Source organism: Hippoglossus hippoglossus, chromosome 12 (genome assembly GCF_009819705.1).
Source record: "Hippoglossus hippoglossus isolate fHipHip1 chromosome 12, fHipHip1.pri, whole genome shotgun sequence".
Taxonomy (NCBI): Eukaryota; Metazoa; Chordata; class Actinopteri; order Pleuronectiformes; family Pleuronectidae; genus Hippoglossus; species Hippoglossus hippoglossus.
In genome coordinates this window covers 14,508,135-14,531,017 of record NC_047162.1, presented here as the reverse complement: position 1 = coordinate 14,531,017, position 22,883 = coordinate 14,508,135, and the positions used below count along the sequence as shown (strand labels likewise).

The following is a 22,883-nucleotide window of genomic DNA, read 5'->3' as shown; positions in this document are numbered from 1 at the left end:
TTATTCGCGTGTCGCCACTTGACACTGCCGTGGTTTTCGGGGGAATCAATCTTTGCGGCGCGCACGGGCGGCAGGGGAGCTTTAATACAAGGAGAGAGTTAAGCCGTTTGAACTATTGTCAAAACTAAATAATAGCCTCGATTTCCATCTTCTTGACGTTCCCAGCACGTCAGACGCACTAAGCAGCCAAACTTTAAACCCGGAAAAATGTCCGTCTTGGCTCGCCGGGGCCGCGAACCGTCGAGCAAAAACCTCATCGTCTTCAACTGTGAAGGAGACGCAGCCGTCCATAAAAGTGACAGTCATGAGACAACTAACAGGAAAATTATTGGTTATCCACTGACAGAAAAGATCCTCCTGGTGTTTTTCGAACAATGCCAGCACACATACAAAGCGTCTGGAGACACACTCTGCTGACACAGCACTTCTTCTTATCCCTGGTTGGATCACGGCGTTTTTATGACAGATCGTCAGCTCCTCAGCGCATTAGACTGAAAACCTCAGTCGGACACAATTTGTCTGACGAGAACCGGACACTGTTGGAAACGGTTTCCACAGAGACAATATGATTAGATGCTGTCAGGATAGATGACAATGAGTAGACTGTATTTTCACATCATTATTCTCTCATCATTTCAGGAAAGATGCATTTAAATTGACACACATATATTTGTGGGTTGTTAGATTCATTTTAAGAAACGCAGGCTTGTCCCAGTAGTTTTGCTTGTATGGAGACATGAGGTCATATTTAGGTTTGATAACACATTAGCAAATTAGCACTGAACACAATATTGTGATCCATCCATTGCAGCTCTTAAATCCAGACTTTTAGTTTACAAGTGACCTACAACATATAAGTTTGTACATTATTTGTATTATTAAAATTGTTCTGATTTATCGTTTTTACTTCTTTTACATCATTTCACCTCTTTTATTCTGCTCTTTTTAATCTATTCCATTTTACTTCTTTAACCAATTTTGACATGTGCTTTTTGACATTGAATTGATCTCTTTAAACGTCCCTGCAAAGCACCTTGAATGTAACTCTGTGTATGAAATGTGTCTTTATAAATGAAACTGCCTTGTTGAATAATGATGCTAGATGAAAGCAGCGCCAAAGTTATAAAGGTTCATCCCACAGGGACCATGAATATCTGAACTCGAGTGCGGCTCAGGCTGCATTTTTCTGTCTGAACCAGAGATAAAACTAACGGAGCCCGACGTGAACCTGACGTAGTTAACATGAGCTGCACTGACTTTGTGTTTCCCTGATCACAGACACATGCAGTGTCAATATCAAGTAGGTAGTCCAGCCAATGGGACCCAGGACCCGTCAGGGCCCAACAGGCTGGGCCGGGCTTGGGTCGGGTACCCACACTCTCATCTGCACCACATTTTATTGAAATCCATCCAATAAGCTTTCAAGAAACTTCACTCAAATCCATGAACCCCATAGCACTGGTGGAAAAGTCAGGGGATCACGAGAGTTTCGTTAGGATTCAAACTCCGGGCGCCGCGGATACGTGCACCGAACTCTGTGGTAGATGGACCAAGAGGCCGACATCGCAATCCCGCTAATGCGCCTGAAAAATCTACGAAGGCGACAAGATGGGAACGAGTCAGAGGAGCACTGAGTGTTTATATAAAGAAATCTCCACCACAATTCAATTACTAGAAAGCAGCAGTATTTTCTCAAGCAAAACGTTCATACTTGGTGTAATGTTGCCAACTTGTGGTGTTGAGAGCTAAGAGTCTCTTAATGTTAATATAATATTCATCCAGGAAGGCACCGAGGTTCTTTACCACTGGAAGGGGAAAAAGAAAATACTTTCAAAAAATGAAATGTTTTTGCCTGGAATCAATTTAGTATGAAGTTACTTTCGACTGGATGTTGTCATTTTTGATCCCACGTCCCTGCAGGATAAGGATACTCTTAATACACAGTCAGAGCATATGGGGGACGTGAGCAGCCAGAACTAAGAAGTATTTTTGTTGAATTAGTCTGCACATATATACACAAACAAATCCCACCCCGTCATTGGCTGAAACTCGTCTAAAACCAACAGCGTATTGAATTTTACCTCCAATCCGCTGCAGCTCTAACCCCCCCCTTCTGTACCATTTGCCATGAAGAGAAATGGAAGACTTTAAAAATTACATGTGATTTATCCCACTTAGGGTGGATACTGAGAGGATGTAAAAACACACACACACACGCAGAGAGAATGACGCAGAAGCAGACAGGTCCAGTTTGAGGATTAAACCTCAGGCTGAGCCAAACCAAACCTCCACAGGTTGTTTCAGTGCTTCCACTGCTCGCTCGTTAATGGCCGACTGGACGAGGCGCGCTCTCGGAAGGTGAGCTCACAGTTTCCTTCAAAACGCTGTGGAAGTTTCAAAGCCGCATTTTTATGCACATCTTTCACACTAAAGCCCGGATGACAGGGAGCCCATGGTTGCCCAAATATTAAGTGTGTTGTAAATTACAGGTTTGTGCAAGTTCTTTTAAAATTTGTTCAGACGTAGCCTTATTCCTTCTTTTTTTTTATTAATTTTTTTAGATACAGGCAATCGCCAAAATAAACATAAAGAGATATTACAAGTAGTTTTTAAATCAGTAAGATATGATTCACATGACAAATGTTTTAAAATCCTTGTTAATGGCAACCTCTTGAAAAGACGGAAGCTAAGATCTGAAAGCTGCTTTCTGCACTGAAGTCTCGACATTTTCCTGAAATCTTCTGGAGGGTCAGCCACTCCTGACATTTTCCAGAGCTTCCCCCGTGGGCCCCCCAGTAACGTGTCTGTAAAATATCAGGGTGAGCCCAAATGAGAATTGAGTTCAGAAGTAAAAAAAAATGTCTTTCTTTTATCATCCGATTCTGTTTCCTTGGTCAAAACAAATGTTCCTGCACGATTTTAAATCAAAACTCCCTCAGGATGTGATTTTTTTGATGGTACGATACCAGTGATGGAAAGCTGTGATACGAGACATCTGTGATGAGGCTGTGTGAATTTGAAAAGACACAGAAACACAACAAGCCGGGGGCAGGAATACACGTCCTCTCCACCAAACAGGCCAAAGAATGCTAACACCCCAAACCGGCACCAAAACATCTCTCATTCTGCTCCTCTCGGCCACAGTGAGAGGCAACGTTCAAACACAAGGGCCGTTGCTTTATGGTTAAACTGATATCGATCACTGTGTCATACGGAGACGCAGGCTGCTGAGGAAGAGACGTGGGGGGGAAGAACAAGCGAGAAGCAGAGACAAGCAGATGCAAATTCAACATGGAAAGAAAAACAGGAATAGAGACGGAGGGATAGGGCATCAAAACAACACAGGAATGTTAAGTCATCAGATGCCAGACGGTGATAGCTGCGGATAAGAGCCTCCTGTCAGGCCTTCGGTGTAAAACACTTCTGTATTGAGACTACATCTTGACATGGTGCCCATGTAAAGTCTGTTCCACGGGAGCGGGAGCGGAGCCGAGGCTGCCTGAGGTGGTATCTCAGTTTGGCATGGAGGTTTTCTAACCATTTTATTTCTGAATGTCTTGTATACAAAGTTAAACCAAAGAAGCTGAGTCGGGGAAACGCAAACGTCTGAGCTAGAGGCCAACTGAGTTATCTGTTGGCGGACGGTATCGGTCGATATGAGACATTTCATAGACGTTTCAACGTAGCTTTTATTAAACTAGGAGGGCACTGAGTAGAGCGCATACCTCCGCCAAGGCCCAACAGTCCCTCGATCTCAAATTCACTTGATCCTGATTTGTATTTGGATCTGAACATCAAAACATGCCGGATTTCTTTTCCATCAAGATCCATGAATCATTCTATGAGAAATTACGAAAATGTCAAATCATGCAATGTTAAAGAAAGTGGAAACAATCCCTGGATCTGCCTCCTGATCCACATCCACACGCAAATGATGTGGATTCTTCCTTTTTATTTAGTTATTCTGAATTAAGTTTATGGTTAAACTGTAGAATATCAAGCCTAAATTACATTTGTGTATATATTTAATACCTTTGCATAAGGGTTTGATAAAGAATCTTAGGAATCACCGCCAATTATTTTTTCTTATATTGATATTGCAAAATGTTCACTCCTGAATGTCAGCTCCCAAAAATCCATACTCAGGGTTCAGTGTGAACAAGATGTGAACTTGTTTAAATGCTGTTTCTGGAGATCAGTGGTTCTCTGTGTCGCAGAGGAACTGGGAGTCTTCACTTTCACCTCATCAGTTACCTTCGCACGTACGGCAACACCTTGTTGTTTATCTTGGCTAATTTACTGCGTCGGAGCATCTCGAGGTTTCTGGGACCAGAGTCGCCGCCCCAGATAAATGTTTGGAACTAATGACCTCTTAAAAAGCACGTAATTCAAATTTATTACAGGTTGTATTTTAGCGAATGGGACAAGGATAACGGGTTTAGCTTTCAAAGAAGATATGATGAGTAAGATTTGCAAGTCAACTGTTTAATTCGCTGCAGTTTAATTTGCGCCGTTGTGAAAATTAAAAAAGACGGATATACCTGCGTTTTAATAACTGAATCTTGCTCTTTAAAAAAAAAAAAAAAAAAAAGTATAAATCATGTATCACGTGTTTATCATTAGTGTGAAAGCTGCTGAAAGTGTCTGCCTGAGGTTTCTGGAGACTTGAGCTCTGAATTTATGCTGAGAATAAAGGAGAAACAGTGCTCGTAAGAGGCCTGTGGTGTGAGCTTGTTTTTTAAACAAACCCTCACTGAAAATTTGCGGTGGCACACAGCACTTTGGAGCCGTGTTCAGGATTACATCTGTCAGGCTTCAACAGTCTCTCTCCACACTCCCGGTGCTCTCTCGCTCTGCCAAGGAGTTATGGTGCTTGAACACACACCGGCTCATTCACTGCGGTCGTATGAAAAAGTGATCAAAGTTTGAGAATTCTGTAAAAGCGAGCAGTTCTAAACCCGGCGGCGATGCCAGCTCCGAACGACCCGGCCGCCGAACGTCTCGTTTTACTTATAAACCCCCGGCCTCAGAGGAAATTCTTAATATAAAAGTAAGTGAAATGAGACTTAATAAAGTAGTTCCAGTGGAGGGATACCTGTTCACCTGACCTTAGGTTGGCTGCTGTTTTATCCGTATAAACCACACAAGTGCTGACATGACCAGTAACATCAACACGATCCAATTCAAATGTGTCGACTGTGGAGATACAGAGTTTGAGTTTCTTCTATCACTGATCCACCATCTTAATCTTTGTAGTTAATATTATATGTATTTATTTTTATAGATGAGTCTGAATAATTGATATTTATGCTATACTGTTCATATGCCTTAGAATTACTCGATGAATTTGAACCTTTAGGCCGAAATGAAACATATTTGGTAGAAATGTTCCCAACCCATAGATTGCCAGTAGAAAAAAGCTTTCTTTAAAAAGGGGCCACAAGCAAACACAAGAAATGAATGAATAAATGAATGAATGAATGAATGAATGTCAGTTGTATTGTTGGTTCAGTGGGACGAGATTAGCTGCAGTAAACCCACTGCTCTAAAGAAACAGCACTAAAAACGTCTTGAATTCTTGAATTATTTCAAGATAAAAACTGAACTGAAGCAGGAAATTGAGATTGGCTTCCAGCAGACAGCATCAGCGGCCATTTTATACTTAAGATCTGATTACGATCATTCAGCTCGTTCAGCCACCAGGAGTCAAAGAGCGTTTTCTGTACGGCCCATACCTGCCGGACCGTATTTCTGCACTGTGCATATTCCACTTCCTCTGAAAACACACGCTCCGCTCCGCTCCAGCCCTCCAACCGGCTGAAGGGAAGTCGGGATGGCTGCTCCCCTTTTTAAATAGCATTCCACATAATGCTTCTTTCTTTTTTTTTTTTTACCTCTGATGTTTTTCTCCTCCATCAACAACATGTGGCTCCGAGTGCAATTTTGTGCCCATTTAGTTTGAGTAATCTGCAGGAGATCTTGTCGATGTCCAGCCGGGCCTGCGTATCATCTCAGGTCTAGATCCTAACGAAGAGCAGATCCATAGAATAGGAGCCTGTTAGTAATCACAGACTCGGCTTTTGGCCGTCGTTTCTGGTGCTTTCAATCCCTACGTCACCCTCAAACACCTTGTTTCCACTTTTTGTTGCTATATTCACAATATTTTTCTCTCTCTGTCAATCACACATGTGTTAATCCCATTTCAGCCTGAATCATTCTTTCCTCCCAAGTTAGCCGTGGTGTGTTATGGATAAAACCAAGGGGCTTAGTTTTCCAGAGAGTCTCCCGCTTCCCTGTAAATCCTTCTGCATCACAACAGAACATGGAGAATTTTTAAATCTGCACCAACCGAATCCTAAACAGAGAAATCTTGTTTTGCCGATCGCAATCTCTTATTCGCTCCAGAGCTTCGGTGACGCGAAACAGAGATTATAAAGCCTAGTACGGTAATTTCAGTGTGAGTTAAATTGAGTTTGCAGCATAAGAGAATGGAATTCACACTTTGTTTTTATTTTGTTTGCAAGATAAGTTATTTATTTCAGAATTCTTTAAAAAGAACACGCCATAACCATACGGGTATCATCAAAAAGACCATTTAAAATAATCAAATTTGTCTTTTTGGCCTCACGTCCACACAAAAACATTTGTTTTTTTTCCTGCTGGGGTGAATTTTTTCATTACAGCATTGACTTTTTTGTTTTTTGAAAAATGCTGTAACGTTCAAAATACACAAGAGATTTAAGAAAATGTTTCTGGGTGCCAACAGATTCTTTTAAACTGACAAAAGTTGCGTTGCAGTTTAAAAAAAAAAAAGTCCACATATGTTCTGACGTCGACCCAGAAAGAAATAAATCCAGCGCTGTATAACTGTGACGCCAAATACGTCACACGGTCTGGATGGATAAATAAAATAAAGCTCATTTGAGTATAAAAACTCAAAACTATGTGGCATCACAGAATCCTGCTCTGCTCACACGCGCGGCCAACAACACAGGCTCTTTCATGCAGCGCAGCAGAAAAAACGTCTGCTCCGGCTAAACAAAACCGTATTCAATAACCCCACAGTGAGAGAGAGGAGTGAGTGGAAGCCACAAATCACACAAGTCATGTTTTCCTCTGTCCCTTCACATCTTCATCGCCTGCAGGCTGCGCGTTTGCTCGCCTTCATGTTTCAGCCCCCGAAATGAAAAGGGACAGCTCACTCATAACAATTCCCGCTGAGAACCATCAATAGATGCACTGCTGCTCGCTGGGTAAAGATATAATTTTCCTCTTCCCTTTCATATAGGGGTGAGGTATTTCTGGTCCAAATGAAAGTTGAGCCCCTGGGCAGGCGCGTAAAAAGAGCCCCGTTCCAGGTGCATGAGGAAATACTGAATGGGATCAGGGGTGAGGAGTTCAACGCTTTCAATAAATCACAACAAGCTGTTGTGACAAGCGTTCGCTGCTGTGACTGCGAGAGAAGTGTGGGGCTGCATGAGCTACGTCTGGGGTGAGCAGGGGCCGAGGCCTCTGACCTGATGAGTGCACCTAAATGTATACGTTTAGGTGCGTTTCACTCAGCAGCCAGTTAGTTCCTCAGAGTGGCTGACAGGTTTATCCTCTCATTTAAGAAGAGACAGAGCTGTGGCGCTGAAACGTTGCAGATGCTCCTGACAGCTTAACATGCGACCGGTTTAATGTGTTTTCATGTTTAGCCAGTTTTTTGTTCTTTGGGGCTTTTAGGATTATAAATATGGAACAAAGATCACAGGCGGTTCTGAGGGGGAGGAAGATGAAGAGGAAGCAGCACGAAGACACTGACAGAAACACTGTCCAGTCACCAACACCGGACATCTGCTGAAAGATGGATGTTAAAGCAGGATAAACACGTTTTTAAGTCACTGATAAGACACCAATGATGGTGATTGATCCTTTTTCTTTTTAGTCTGAAAACAGCAATTTAAAAAGAATAATTATAATTATCACATCATGATAACGATTTTTCTTATTTCATGTAGTTTCAAGGTTAAGATTTGCATGAATACCAAACCAGTTTTTGATACTATATATTTTCTGCCTTTTGTAATGGCCAATCAAAAGTATTTTGTGAAGCAATCACAGGAAACAGAGTATTTGAGTTTGTATGGATGTTTTTACACTGACTGACTTCTTCTATTCAAATAATAAAATGGTTTGTTAATCGGCAAAGTGTGTTTTGCCACCGTCAAAATTCTTGGCGCTACACAAAACCACATTTTGCTGCTACGACCATGCAGGGACGACACAAGACCCTAAATCAATCATAATGGAAAAGTCATGAATTGATCAAATAATGATAAATCAGTAACAAGGAAAAGAAAAACATCGACAAAATAAAATAAGGTTTGCCGCAGCCTTACAAAATTATAATTTCCCGTTTAGATACCCCAAATGGCAGAACAGTGTTTGCCAGTATGTTCCTCTACTGTCTCCATTATTTCTTGATCTGACACTTCTGCATTGAATTTTAAAATTTTAGCCCCAAAATAACAACGTGATCATGGTTAAAACAAATCAATGCTGGCTGTTGCTAAATCCTCAACAGAGTCAAACGCCTCGTTAAAGCACCCATCCATCTCACTGAAGTGCTACAATTTACTGCTATCTCCGCCTTCGCGTCAAAACTAACATCTTCTTTCGGTAGAGAGGCCTCTGATGTCTGATGTCTTGTGCAAACAGTCTGGATAAATCCTCAACTACAGCATTTTGGACATGTTGAAGTCTGATTTGTGGTAGAAATTAAACCTCCATGATGTAATTTTTTAAACATAGGACAACTTAATAACAAGTTGAATCTTAAAAATTTAAACAAAAATCCAGAACTTAATCCGGGTTTGGCAGACGGTTCGCCCGCCTGCCTGCTCAAACCCTGACCAAGTGTGTGGTAGGTCTGGTCTGGACTTTAATGGTGCTGCGTGACATGTGTGTACTCATGTCAGCGACTGCCCCAAACAGTTGTAAACTGGCTGTTTATGAAGGTGAGGTGCTGTTAAAAAGACCCACGTTTCGGACTTTCACACCATCTGGGGGAGGAAGAAGAAAAAAAAAAGAGGAAGCCAAGCAGCGACCGCGGTGATGTAGTGCTGCTCGGTGTGAAAACACACTGCGGAGGGACGCGGGCCAGGTATGTGTAGGGTTTGGCCTCTGGATTTAGGACAGAGTTTGAGTGGGAATAACCAGTAAACCCACTATAACTCTGAGACTAAAATATTAGGCACATAGGGGTAGTTAAAACCTAATTTATACTGCGTTCACGAAGGTTTAGAAAAGACGTCTATGTTGTGTTTCCTGAGAAATAAGGTTAAATTCTCTAATTCCACAGTGTCTGACAGCATCACAGAGGGTATATATTCTGGATGAGCTCGTTCCAACTCTTTATTGAAGCTGTGATGTTTACACTGGGGCAGAGACTCCAGGTTTTTCTGTGGCTGCGAGATTTAATCCAGTAGAAATATTGCACATGACGTGTGCGTCGTTTTTTCTGAACCGGCTACTTTGGAATCTGTTGAGACTTTGAGATCGGCAGTGGAATTCAAAATAAAGTTCTGTGGGTTTGGCTGCACAGCTCGAGTTCCTTCATATACAATATTTCGTGACGATAAACGTAATCAGCTTTGCAGTTCTTACCGGCGCCAAGTTTTTATTGCCGTTCGTCTGTTAGCAGGATTACGCAAAGAACTACTGAACCGATTTTCTTGAAACTTGGAAGGAAGGATGGGACATGGGCCAAGAAAGAACGCATTCAATTTTGGATCTGGTCAACGGACCTTGTGAGATAGGGCTTTTTTTTTACATTTTCGGATTGTCCAAGGGATAAATTCATGGATCTAACGAAAATGTATTTGTTTTAATCTAGTTTATTTTTTTATTTAATGCTAATTTCATTGTTAATAGTCAGCAATACACAGAATGATAGTTTCTGCCCTTTTTTATCTTCTTATTTGCATATAACATATGATCAAACACTAAGGTTACATCCATACTACTACGTTTTAGTTTTAGTTACTATGTTTACTGCTGTCTACACTACTCCAGAGTTTTTGAGAGCCTAAAACTGGGAAGTGTGTAAACGTCGCTGGCCCCAATTTAGTTTGAAAACTCCAGGTTTGCGTTGTATTATAGATTGGCCAAAACGCAGTCGCCTATATTCTCTTCCTTATTGGTTCTTTTCAGTCACTACTCGACTACCAGCGGTGAAATCCTTCGTCTTACTTTTCCTCATTGTTGTTTCTCATTGTTAGTATTTTCTTTGACTAAGAAACCAACTGCAGAGTAGATAACGTCCTTCCTGTTTACGTGAACTGCACTTTCAGCTCGTGTGGACAGAGATCATTTTTGTGGTTTCACATAAAACCACCTCTAACACACATTAAGTCTAATTCAGTATTTACCGGCTCAGTCACCACACGGCGCTGACTACTAAACTGCAGTGGACTCGGTAAGTACTGCATATTAAGTGACTATATTCCCCCCCCCTCCAGTACTGAGATCTACCCGCACACTGACAAGTCAAGGTGCTCTGTGTGAGTTATGAGCTCACGTCAACCTCTGTCACGAGCCGTAGCTCACGAGGCCGAGCCGTCCATTTATTACAGCCGACCCGCCGCACATCACAGATCACTAAACCAGGGGTATTCTCCCCGGCGCGGGCCCTACCAAGCTAAACAGCAACAGATCCAACGGCAAACCTTAATTGTCTGTGAAAAGAGTCAAACATTTCGACGTACAGTAACCGTTAGAGCCCGTCGACCACACTGGCAATTACACCGCCACAAATATTTAAATTTGTGGCTTTGGAGCAGAGTTTGAGGGGAGTCGTGATGTGCTAAGCAGCGGGGGGGGGGAGCCGGGACTGAAACATGGACGCGTTCAAGCTGAGCCTGGGAGGAGGAGGGGGGGTAAAAGAAAAGAATTTGTAAGAGCCGGCAGAAACGGAGCCCTCGGCCTTCAGCGATATGTAAACACATCATTTTATTAAAGTCAAAAGTGCCAGGGTATGACAGAGATTATAAAGGGAACACGGGTTGGGATTGTGTACTTGGGTTTGGTTACTGTACCTATGGAGCGGAGCAATAACAGCTTCCATATGCCTGTCTGAGCGCATGGCTCTTTTTCAACATCATCATTTAGTCTGAGTGATGGCCGTGGTATTTCAGACAAACAGATGGGGGGGGAAGACAAATTTCTAGGAGGTATTTACTTACAGTGCAGTAAAGTATAGCGAGGCATGACAATACGGTAATACGCGGAGCAGGGGAAGGCAGGGAAGGGGCTGAGGCTGGAATCGAACATGCACTGAACTTTGGACATTTTTCTCTAGGGGCTGTTTGTGAGAACGCAATTGTCCGAGTCAGTTGCTACAGACGGAACTTTTCCTGCCAGGCCCGAGTAAAACTTCTGAGTGAAAAGAAAACAAATATCGATGAGGTATTTGTGTTGCAATAGACTTGAAAAAACAATGATAATCAAGAGCTTTTGACAATCCGGGCCGACGTCAATGCGCTGTAAACAAAAACTTCATTTCCGCAGCAGAATTTATGCTCCAAGTCTATGTGGGGTTTTTCCCCATCTTTGCTCAAGAGGTGGGTCGCTTGAAACCCTGCGTTTGCACTCAAATAGCCCCTGCTTGTGCTTAGATCCGCTCTGCTTGTGCTCAACCTGTACACTTGCACTCAGATATTTTGTTGCTTGGACTCGGTCCGGTCCCGGTTTACCAGACGCTTTCCGGAGTTCACATCTGAAAACAGCTCGAGCATCTGAATATTTGAACCCTGACGGTCACTGCAGACCTGCTGAGATTCGAACACTTCCTGAAGGAACGTCATTTCTCCGGCCCCGATATGTAAAGCTTGGAGTGATGTTGCTTTACAAGCAGGTAAATAAAAGATCAATGAAACTTAACTGCTCTCAGAGGCTTTTTAGTCTAAAACCCTTTAGATGTGAGATTAAGCAACGATTCTGTTACCCTACTGACCTCTTTTCGTTTCTGTTTAATTTAGCGCAGGGAGGCTGGAGGCCGTCCAGCATTTGGTCATAATAAGAAATGTTTTTTGGGGGAATTTGTAAATCATCTCACAATAAATCCATAATATCAACAATGGACTGGGTGGTCATCATGAGTGTGTGGTCAAGCAGCTCTTATCTCACGCTCTCTATCTCCTCTTCATGTCTGACTCTGTTCTCTGTGTGGGTTCATCTGGGCTGAATGTGGAGTTTGAAGTTGCGAGCCAGTGACCACTACACTTTGTTTGACTGTTGCCTTCCTGACCACCGCTCTTACCAGACTGCATTTGAAAAAAAAAACATTTAAAAACAGCAGCGAAAGGAGCTGGAATGCAGAACTGGTCACGGGCCCCCGTTCTAATGAGTTCAGACACAACCAAAGAATCAATACATCAGGATTTGGTAAGAAAGTACTTTTCTGTAGGAGGTTATTATGACATTAAAGTCATAATAAGGTTTTGCGGAATAATGTGTTTACTGCTCTGGCATCGGCTCAAACTCTCTTGGTCACAAATATCTTGGGAACCTGACCCGGATAGATGTCTTAAGATTCTAAGTCAGCCCGATAACAGGATATCAAACTAATAGATATTTTAGAAATACATCTCTTGATGTAATGAAAGCTCCAGACTCATAAACAAGACAAGACACAGAGGGAATACGTGCACGGCTGTGTGTATCTGAGTGGATGTTTGTCCTTCACATATGAAGATCGCAGCAGGAGATTGTTCAGGGGCCTGTACTACGAACCAGGAGTTGCTGGTTCACTTTGTATCGAGGTAAATCACCATGGTAACTTGTTAGTTTGTTGTTGGTTTACTTCAAGAAAATATTTCTATCCCACAGACAGATAACCATGAAGAACAGCACTAATATAATGATCACCTTTCAAGAGCAGTTTAAGCAATAAAAAAAAAAAAGATAAATAATGCTCATTAATATCACAGATTTTTTTGACAAATATGTTTACAGCATTTATATAATCAAATTAAAAGTTGTTGCCATATTCTACTACTACTACTTAATGCTAATACTTTCAATACTCCGGTCAAAAAACTAAAGCATGGCTTCCAATAACATTAAACCACCAACACATCCAAACACTTCCACGATTAAAACTCTGGACTATGTTGAGTTTCCTTTGGCAAAGTGCGATCAGCATCCAACCAGGCACTTTGACAGGGAATAAATTATAATGTACAAACTGTTTTGTTAACTTGTTGTGGCAATAAAGCTTAGAGAAGGCAAAATGAGTAACCTCAACAATTTTCCACTTGGGTCAGTGTGGAATCTGCAGGCCAACCCCTGCAGGCTAATGGGATCATTACTCAGGAAAGGAAATATGTTAAATATGTGGTTTCTTTTCTAAAAACACACACAACAATAATTCTTCTAAATCAGATTTATATTTGTAGGCCTGTCCGGAGGAATTTCAAGAAACCAAAATGTATCCTGCAGTGTTACAATGTGAAAATAACGACTCTGGCGTTATTGACAGTACAATGAATTATTAACTAGAAAACACACAACACAAAATGCAGAATAGATGATTAATGTATCTTTCTCTCTATCGAGACGGCCGTATAAAAAAATATGATGGGACTGGTCTGATGGCTAATTGCAACAGGGAAGTTGAGTACACCGACATAATGGACGCCATTGTAGTGTCTGTATGTGCGTGTGCGTGTGTGTGTGTGTGTGTGTGTGTGTGTGTGTGTGTGTGTGTGTGTGTGTGTGTGTGTGTGTGTGTGTGTGTGTGTGTGTGTGTCCTTTGACCCCTCCAGGGATAATTAAGGACACATTTTACCCAGGTCTGTCTACGGTATGGCCTGGGGGCTGCAGTGTGTGTGTGTGTGTGTGTGTGTGTGTGTGTGTGTGTGTGTGTGTGTGTGTGTGTGTGTGTGTGTGTGTCTGCACATGCACCCCGATGTGCCCCGTCCCGTTCCTTGTACACGCCGACCCAACCTGCCCTCCGTATGTCTAAGACTTGTGCTCCTGGGCTGATTGGCCGTATCACTTTCACTCACCAGCTCACACACACACACTCACACACACACTGAGGAACACACCTTTTTAGACCTAGCCCTTGTAAAGGTAGCTCCTTAGGGACACACAGTGAAATGAACTCCTTGTTAGGGCATGAGTGTGTGTGTGTGTGTGTGTGTGTGTGTGTGTGTGTGTGTGTGTGTGTGTGTGTGTGTGTGTGTGTGTGTGTGTGTGTGTCTGCTTTTCCTCAGCTGTTTCCTGCCAGCTCAGGGAGCAGCAGACTGTGACGGCCTCTCGCTCCGCTCGGAGTTTCGCTGCTTTTCAGCTTCGAACTGACCAAAGAAATCGAGAAGGTTTCTGACGACGTCGTCATGAGGAAACTCTGAGTCTGAAATTGATGTCGCTATAATTTGATCCTCTCTCCCGCCTGCACATCCCGTGATGAAGATGAAGAAAATCCAATGTTGGAGGAACAGATTCTTTCCAAAGTGTTATCTGCTCTTCACTATGAACTTTTGTGGTTTCACTGATAGTAAATCAGCTTAGACGACTTAAAAGTCAAAAAATGTCCCGAAATAAGAACTGTAGATTTGTTATGTACGAAATAGACATTTTGATTTAAGCCGTGAAATATTTTCATTAACTGATAATATTGACACAATTCGTATTTTTGGTCAGATAAGAAATGTATAGAACAAAATTATGAGATTTGATCTGAGCCAGTAAAATCTTTTCTTTGCTCATCTGTGTAATTTGAAGAAACCAAAAGATTAATGAATAAAGTGCGATTCAAACTGATTTATAAACATTTGTTTGAATTAACAGTAAATTAATCAGTGTCCATTTTTCAAGCAAAAACATAAAATATGTTGTTTTCAGTTTCTTAAATGTGAGGATGGGTTGGTTTGTAAAATAAAAAATCTTTGTGTTTTGGACTGCTTGTTGAATAAAACATGAATATGAATATAATCTGTATTTTGTTCTCAATATTACAATAATTTAAAGAACGTACTATCTACATTTGTCATCTTTATTAAGTGTAAAGTGTTCAAACTGAACAACCAGAGGCCAAACAAACCAACAAGTCTCCAGCAGGACAAAGACGTGTGTCTGCCTTCACCATACAACCCCCGACCAAGCAGCAGGAATACACATGCACACTCACACAGACTCTTCTGCACTTAAATGAGACAACTTTAATCTTCCTCTGCTCTTATCAGCTTTATCCTTCCTGTTTTAAGTCTCTTATCAGACCCCTGCTACTTATGAGGTCGGTTACAGAGGAATTCAAAGTTTTAAAAATGACCTTTTTAAAGCTCCAACAGGCCACACGTCTGTTTCTGCTCTGTCCTGAACTGATAACAAGGATTTTTTATTGAGCCTCCAACACAACTCTGGTTTATTTGGACCCAAAGCTGATTAAAACCATCAGCTGTGTGGATCAATAGATTTATCTGCTGAGCCACTGAAGGGCTGGTTATCAACAACCAGACCCCCAGGATTTAGTTTGATTTTCCCCCGACAAGAAAAAAGAGGGATTGCGGACGATATGCAGTATATTTGAGGTATTACATGGGTATATAGTTTCTGGTCTTATCTCTTCTGTATCTGAAAGGAGCTGCACAATCGTCCAGATCAGAAAAAGACGTCTTATCGGTGAGCCCCACTTCTCCAATCAGCTTTGATTTCAGGCCCCGGTTCCTTTGGTCGTCTCTTTCTTTTCTCTTTCTCTACATGAGTTTGTTAAGCTGCTCAGACTAAGACGCTTTCCGTCTCCTTTGCAGAAGGGCTCTCCCAACAAAAAGAGGAATTTAAGTCATTTTGTAGTGGGGATAAAAGTAAGCTTATTAGGTGCTGTGATGACCGGACGCATGAGTAAAGACTAATAAATGTAAATGTTTTCTGACATTTTAGTCACAGAGATATCATTATTTGCCTCGTTTTATTCCTTCAAAGTCAATTTGTTAACACCAACCTGCTCCGAAGGCGAAGAAGAAGCTCTTATCGGGGTGGTCCTCCAGCAGGGCCTTGACCCTCTTGCCCATCCTCTCATTCCTCTTGTAGATGAGCTCCTGTCGGAAGTAGCTGTCTATTTCCTGGGCGGTCACCTGCTCGCTGGGTGGCAGCGTCACGTTATTGAAGTTTGGGACCTACAGGGTTGAAAACAAATGAAAATTTGTTTTGTCTACATTTAAAAGAAGTCAAAAGAAGGAATGTGAAAGGAAAGTTATGGGACAAAGGACAACACAGGAGGAGGGACAACAAAGATGTGGCGAGGACGATGGAGAGAGGAAGAGAAGCAGAAGGAAAAGCAGGAAGAGTAAATCAGGATCGGTGTGGAGAAGCTGCAGGGGTGGAGGAGGTGGTGTGGGGGATGGAGGGTCAGTCACAGGGTGAGGGGTGAAGGTAAAAGGTCAAGGGTGGTGTCGCTGAGACACTACAACAGGTTAAGGGGTCAAAATGATACGCAGCTTATTAACTAGAGCGAAAGTAGGAAGATAGGATAAGATAAGATAAGATAAGATGAGATAAGGGGACTGACCTGTGAGGTGTCGTGGTTAAAGATGATGGAGTTGAGATCTCCACAGTTATAGTGCCTGATGAGATCCTCGGTGGTGTAGGGAACCTGGAGGCTTCCCGCCCTCAAAGACTCCTGCTGCAACAACGTCTGGTTCAGGGCAAAGATCACCTGGAAGGACACAGTGAGGATCAGTTATTGATCAGTTCATATTTAACCCAATAGAAGACGCAGAAACATCAGAATCACAAAAAATTCAGCAAACAATCGTATTATGCATCATGCATTCAGATCTACTGCTCATGTGTACACCCTAAATCTTAACATCTGTGGCATTAAGTGACAACAAACAGGAAGTCGGGCAGTTGCAAGTAGGTGATTCAAGAGGTAGAGGAGGTTAAACAAAAGTTGAGGCGTTTCTTCATCCACCCATGTTCGCAAGGGTACAAATGGACCCGTATACGCGTAAAGTTTGGGACGTGCAGCCCAAACTTTGCAACTGTATGAGTCAACTGCTCATGCTCAAGTTAAGTATATCCCCCTTCCTGAATAGAATGTGGGATCAGGTACGAATGTGAGGAACACCAGACCCACGCTGACCCTCATTTTGTTAAGAATGGAACAAGTACGCAACTCTCAGCGGACGAGGAAAGTGGTCAGGCTAGCATCTCTGTGAGGTCGTACTTACTTACAGCAGTGCTTTGAGCTAAATGCTAACATGCTAACATGCCCACCATTTCAATGAGGACGTGTTGATTTTTATAATGGTTGCCTGCTGTTGAAAATTAGAAAGTTTTGACCAGATCTTTGTGACATTTTACTAAAACACAAAAAATTCTGTCTGGTATTGGCCAAACAGGTAAAGTCTGATGATCACCACAGTTATTGGGATTTATCCTCTGGGGACAATGAATGTCTGTAAAACATTTAATGACATTTTGTTGAAAAATTGATAATAGATATTTCATTCCGGACCAAAGTGGCCACCAGTCCAATGGAGTGACAGCACCATCCCTGAAGCCAAGCTGCTAGCAAGTGGAAAAGCTCATGTGGATGACATGTTCCATAATGTAAACACGACAAGAAAAGAAAATACTTAAAACTTCCTGGGTGTCAAAGCAGATCTGAGTAAATTATTTCAGTCTGAACTAATTATTAGAGCAAAGGAATCCGTTTGGAGTTGATGCTGTCGAAGTCGCTCTGCTGCTCTGCTGCAGAGACTCAGCTTTAGTGTGTGTGAGCGTGAAATCGGCCTGTGTTTGGTGAGAGGGCCCCGGTGAGCCCTGCCGCCTCTGATCAGCGCCGCACGGACACACGTGCATGCATGTGTGTGCACATAAACACGCTCCACACAGCGAGGCCAGGCTGGACGCATGGAAACCGGCGCTGCTCGTCAGCCGATGGTTTCCCCTGTGATCTCCCCGCCACACACAAACACATGCGCACCTTTCACCCCGAGTTTGATTACCGCAGGAGAGGCGAGATTTTATGGTTGGTTTGTTTCTCAAAGGGAACAATTTGTCAAAGTGAAGATGTGTTTTGTCAGCTGTGGTAACATGTGAATGTGTCTGCACGTTTTTTTACAATCCAACAGGCACCCGTGTGTGTATTCAGTAGTGTGTGTGTGTGTGTTGTGTGTGTTGTGTGTGTTGTGTCAAATGAATTCTGTATTGATATGCATACCCGTACGCCAGCCAGGCCGACCCAAGCGGCTGTTTTTTTTTTTTCTTCTTCATGTTCTGGTTTTCTAAGGTGCCCTGATGACACTTTTGTGGGAGCCTCGGTGCAGCAGAGGAGAGGAGGAGAGGAGGGCAGCGTGGAGCAGATGCCTTCTTGTCAGGGGACAAAGGACCCCTCCATCACCCTCTCTTCTCCTCTCCTCGCCGCTCCCTCCAGCTTTCATCGGCCGCGCATCAAAGTGGCGCTCTGCATATGAAAAGGGCCCCGTCTTTATGCCACGCAAATTAGCCTATCGCCGCCCCTCCCCGACTCGTTTCACAAAAAACACCCTCACATCTGTGCCACGTCCGTGAAGGAAGGCCCTCATCTGCAGGGTCTCCCCTTTTTTCTCAGCACCCTCTTCTCTTTTCTCCGCTCGCCGTGCCTTTCAGCCCCTTAAATTACGGCTGTGAAGGGAGGAGGGGAGAGAGAGAAAGAGGGGGGGGGGGCAGTCTTGGCCTGATAATAAGAAAGAGAGTTAAAGGTTTTTTGGGGGAGGAAAGAGATAGACAAGAAAAAAACAAACAAGAAAGGGAGGAAGGACACAGAAAACCGGAGCGGAGAGGAAAACCTTAAACGAAGGATTTCTTTCTTTCTGCTCTGATCCTCCACTTGTGTTTGTGCGCTGTGGGTCAGTGGGTGCACTTTCCCACTCGGCCCCTTTCATCAGGTCCCCCCTGTTTCTTCTTCTCCTCCACTGCTGCCCCCTGTCCCGCCCCTCGAGCACGCACACACAGCCGCACGGACACACCCCTCGCTGATATCAAAGCGAGCGCAGCCAATGAAAGTCAATAATTGTCCTTTGTCATGGAAATGGCCCCTCTTGTTGAGATGGAGTGGGGTGGCTGTGTGCATCCAGAGCAAACATCATCACAGACAGATTCCCACATGTGGAGATCTGGAGTGTTCGGCGGCTCGGCTAGAAAGAAAAAAAAAACTCTGGAGTGTGTTGGCTTATAGCTCAGTAAGTCCCGACCAGTCGAGGATCTGTGAGGAGAGGTTTTACCTTCATGAAATTGTGGATCACTTTCCAATAGTCATGAGTCTGTTGGGAAATGTCATCGCAAAGACAGATGGCAGCAAATTGTGTTTTGGTTTCTGTGGGAAAAAAGTTTGCTTTGTAGAAGTGGCATCATTAGAAAATGTGCAACAACATGCGTTACAGCACAGATGCAGCTAGTGAGTCATAAGCTGCTCGGAACTCCAGAGGATCCTTCGCAGTTTCTCCAGAGGACGTGCATGTGTGAGCGCAAACGTCCGAGTGAGAGCCTCCGGAGGTTCTGCGGACTTTCTCCGACCGGCCTCCAAGTGTAAAGTCCGGAGAAGCCGATGTGAGAAAATAGCGGGAGTTCTTCTGCAGGATTCACCATGAGTGAGTGGGGGGGTGGGGGGTTGAAACTCAACCAAGTCCACTTGACCTGTTTTCTAGAACTTGGATATAAACAGAAATAAGAAAATTTCCCTCACGTTTGCCAGGTTCTTTTCTACTGTTTTACCGGAGCTTTATTTTACAGTGATTATGTCGTCTCCTTCTTCTTCTCTAACGTTTGAATTGCACAGGGAGAATCACAACCAGCTGATTATCTGGATGCTCTCAACGTCTAATATTCTCAACCCTAATTGGGCAGAAGTGTTCATTATCTGAGGAGAGAGAGAAGAGCACTTGTGGAGTCACCACAATTCATTCAAACTAATTTGCCGTTTGACGTCTTTTAAACAGCAGCAACACCGAGAAGAATCCAAAGAGAAGTTCAACTCAAGGCGACTTCATCCGCACCGTGTTTCAACTTTTATCGCACGTCATGAACATAACAAAGTCACGATAAGAGAACGTGAGGCCTTTTATCCGAGCAACAACGTGTCAGCGGCACATGTTGTCTGTGCCGTGTGTGTAAACTGTGCGTGAGGTCCTGTCACAGTGCGAATGTGGCGTAAAGTGAACAGCTTGTAAACACGAGGATAAACTCCTTGTACGGTTAAAGTCTGTGGCTAATTGAAGTTGTTCTGACTGAAGCAGCTGGCTCTGGATGTGGAGAATGTTACAGTAACTTAATTTCCAATTCAGTTTTAGTAAAAACGCTAAAGAGGAGCATGTGTGTGCCGGCATGCAACGTGTGTTTTCCTGTGTGTGTGTGTGTCTGTGTTTATTCTTGTTTTTCTGACTCATTGTGAGCACGTGTGAGCAGAAAATTATGTCTCCGGGTTTAAACAGGTGTTTGAAAAGTAGCGTGTCCACACTGTTGACAAACCATGTGTTCAGAGACACACACACACACGCACACACACACACAAACTGGACTTGCAGCCAATTCAATGAGACCTGGCCATCTCCCAAGTACAAATGAAGACTTCCAACGCAGCTCCTCTGTTTCCTCCCGAGTCTGCGATGTTATCAGAGTAATAGAACTCCCTCTCTTTCTCCGACACACACACACACACACACGAAACTGGAGAGTCAAAGAGAGTGAGAGAGAGGGATGAAGAGAAAGAGTGTGAGAGACAGTGACTCTCTGTGCTGATGTTATCAGAGGAGGAGAGATGAAGGCCGACAGAAATAGAGATACGAGCTCCGAGTAACTTATGAGTGATGTTATCGGGGAAATGTTGGTCGGCGCAGTCAGGCCGAAAACAAGAGCCATCAGGATCACACAGCGGAACAGTGACTCGGAAACTGTGAAGTCCTGAGGCAGTTCAACTTTAAGCTTCAGTTCTACTCTCTTTGCAGAAGCAGACACCAGAGGCACGTTGTTGTTATTATACTGCTTTCTATGTGTTTGGAGGACGCATGTGCAGTCGGTGCGCTTGTAGTATATAATCAACATATGGAGGTCCGCAAAAAGAAATGTAAATCCATCTTACAGCGCCTTGATCGCCCCCTGGTGACTGGCTGCAGTATAGGCCATAAACCCCACGTCCTCCATGTTAGCAGATCGGACATGAGCCAAATTAAAAAGTCCAAATACACGTCAAATAGTTTTTACTCAAAGACAGATTTGCAGTAAGTTTGTTTTTAATTTGTTTTCTGATGCCATAAAAACAGGGTGAAACATCATGATTGACAGCTTCGACTGACTCATGATTGGCCGAGTGTGTTTATCGACAGGACGTTGTTACCAGGGCTCCATCCCCTGACTGCGTCTGCACAGACTCAGTCTGTCTGCACAGACTCTGTCTACAAATGGTGTTTTTAGCACAAGGATGATAAATCATCCATCTTTATATACAGTCTATGGAAAATTACGGTATACAATGTGATAAATTGTTTCTATTCCTCTCCCTGCGTTGTGTCAGAAAATTGCACAAGTAGGTAAAAAATTGCATTTCCATTGAGAAGGAACCATAAATGCCAAATCTGCAACCCAAGGCTAAGGCTAATTCCTGGTTTGCTGTTTCCTGGTTGGTCGCTTTGCCAATAAATCCCTGAATGTGTTATTAGCAAAGAGGTTTTGGAGCCGTGAGGTGGTGACAGTGCAACACAGAGGTGGTGTTTTAATAAAAAGTGGTCAAGTATAAAACACAAGTGGTTTTAGAAGCTTTCCCAAAGAAAAACATCGGTGGAAATTTCCGCTTGTTGTGAAGCGTACGACCAAAATTGGGGATAAAAACATCAATATTTTAAAATGTTTTCACACTGGTAAAGAAAGGTGGTTGTGTGAACAGTAGCTAATGGATATTGCGGCTGCAGAAAATGGTCAAAGTTTGATTCAGTGGGTATTCATTGACACATGCCCCCCCCCCTCACACACACACATCTGCACGTACATAAATCTTTCACCACCGCACAAGTGAGCTTTCACTTTCTGGCTGAAACACCACCATTTAAACAAAGAAACACACACACACACACACACACACACACACACACACACACACACACACACACACACACACACACACACACACACACACACACACACACACACACACACACACACACACACACACACACACACACACACACACACACACACCTGTCACTTTGAGTTATCTGTATTGTTTCTACCTTTTTCTCGTCTGCCCCCCCTCTTCCAGCTCCCCCGAGCACATTTCCTCTTTCCTCCAACCTGCACTCCTCCATTCATCCTCCCATCATTTCATTCCTCCCTCCCTCTCCCCTTTGATCCTGTACATTCCCCCCCTCCCTCTCCTCCTATCCCTCCTTCCATCCATCTCTCCCTTTTCTCCGTCTGTGCTTTGATCCTACATATCCCCTCTATCAGCCAGGTCTTTTAAGATTTGACCCCCGCATTCCACAGGTCACTAATTACCTCCTCGCTGCGTGTGTGTGTGTGTTTTCGTGCGTGTAAGTGTGTATACACCTGTACAAGATTAGGGTGGTTTCTCTGTGTGTTTGTATGTACAATGTATGTGTCTGTCCTTGTACATGTGAGCGTGTGTGTGTGTGTGTGTGTGTGTGTGTTTAAATGCCTCATCATCATGGATTACTGCAGCCGCTGCGGAGCGCAAAGCCGATCTTTGAAGACAGCTTCATTAATTTTCCAATACGGGTCAAAAGAAAGGAAACGTAAGGCCTAGATTTCCTGCACAGGAGAGACGGAGGAGAGGAGCGGAGGAAAAGAGAAGATGATTTCCTCGCCCAGCCACACGGTGAAATATCCTCGGGTCTGTATCTTTG

General features: G+C 43.3%; 1 protein-coding gene across 3 annotated transcripts in view; it reads right to left on the bottom strand.

Annotated features, from left to right (window-relative positions):
- trabd2a (TraB domain containing 2A) overlaps positions 1-22,883 on the bottom strand; it is a 62,742-nt gene that overhangs the window by 20,301 nt on the left and 19,558 nt on the right. For all 3 annotated transcript variants that reach the window (XM_034602240.1, XM_034602239.1, XM_034602241.1), the window contains 2 exons: positions 16,553-16,699; positions 15,986-16,160 (listed from right to left, as the gene is read on the bottom strand). In XM_034602240.1, coding sequence (XP_034458131.1) covers positions 15,986-16,160; positions 16,553-16,699 — 322 coding nt within the window. The remainder of the gene's footprint in view (positions 1-15,985; positions 16,161-16,552; positions 16,700-22,883) is intronic.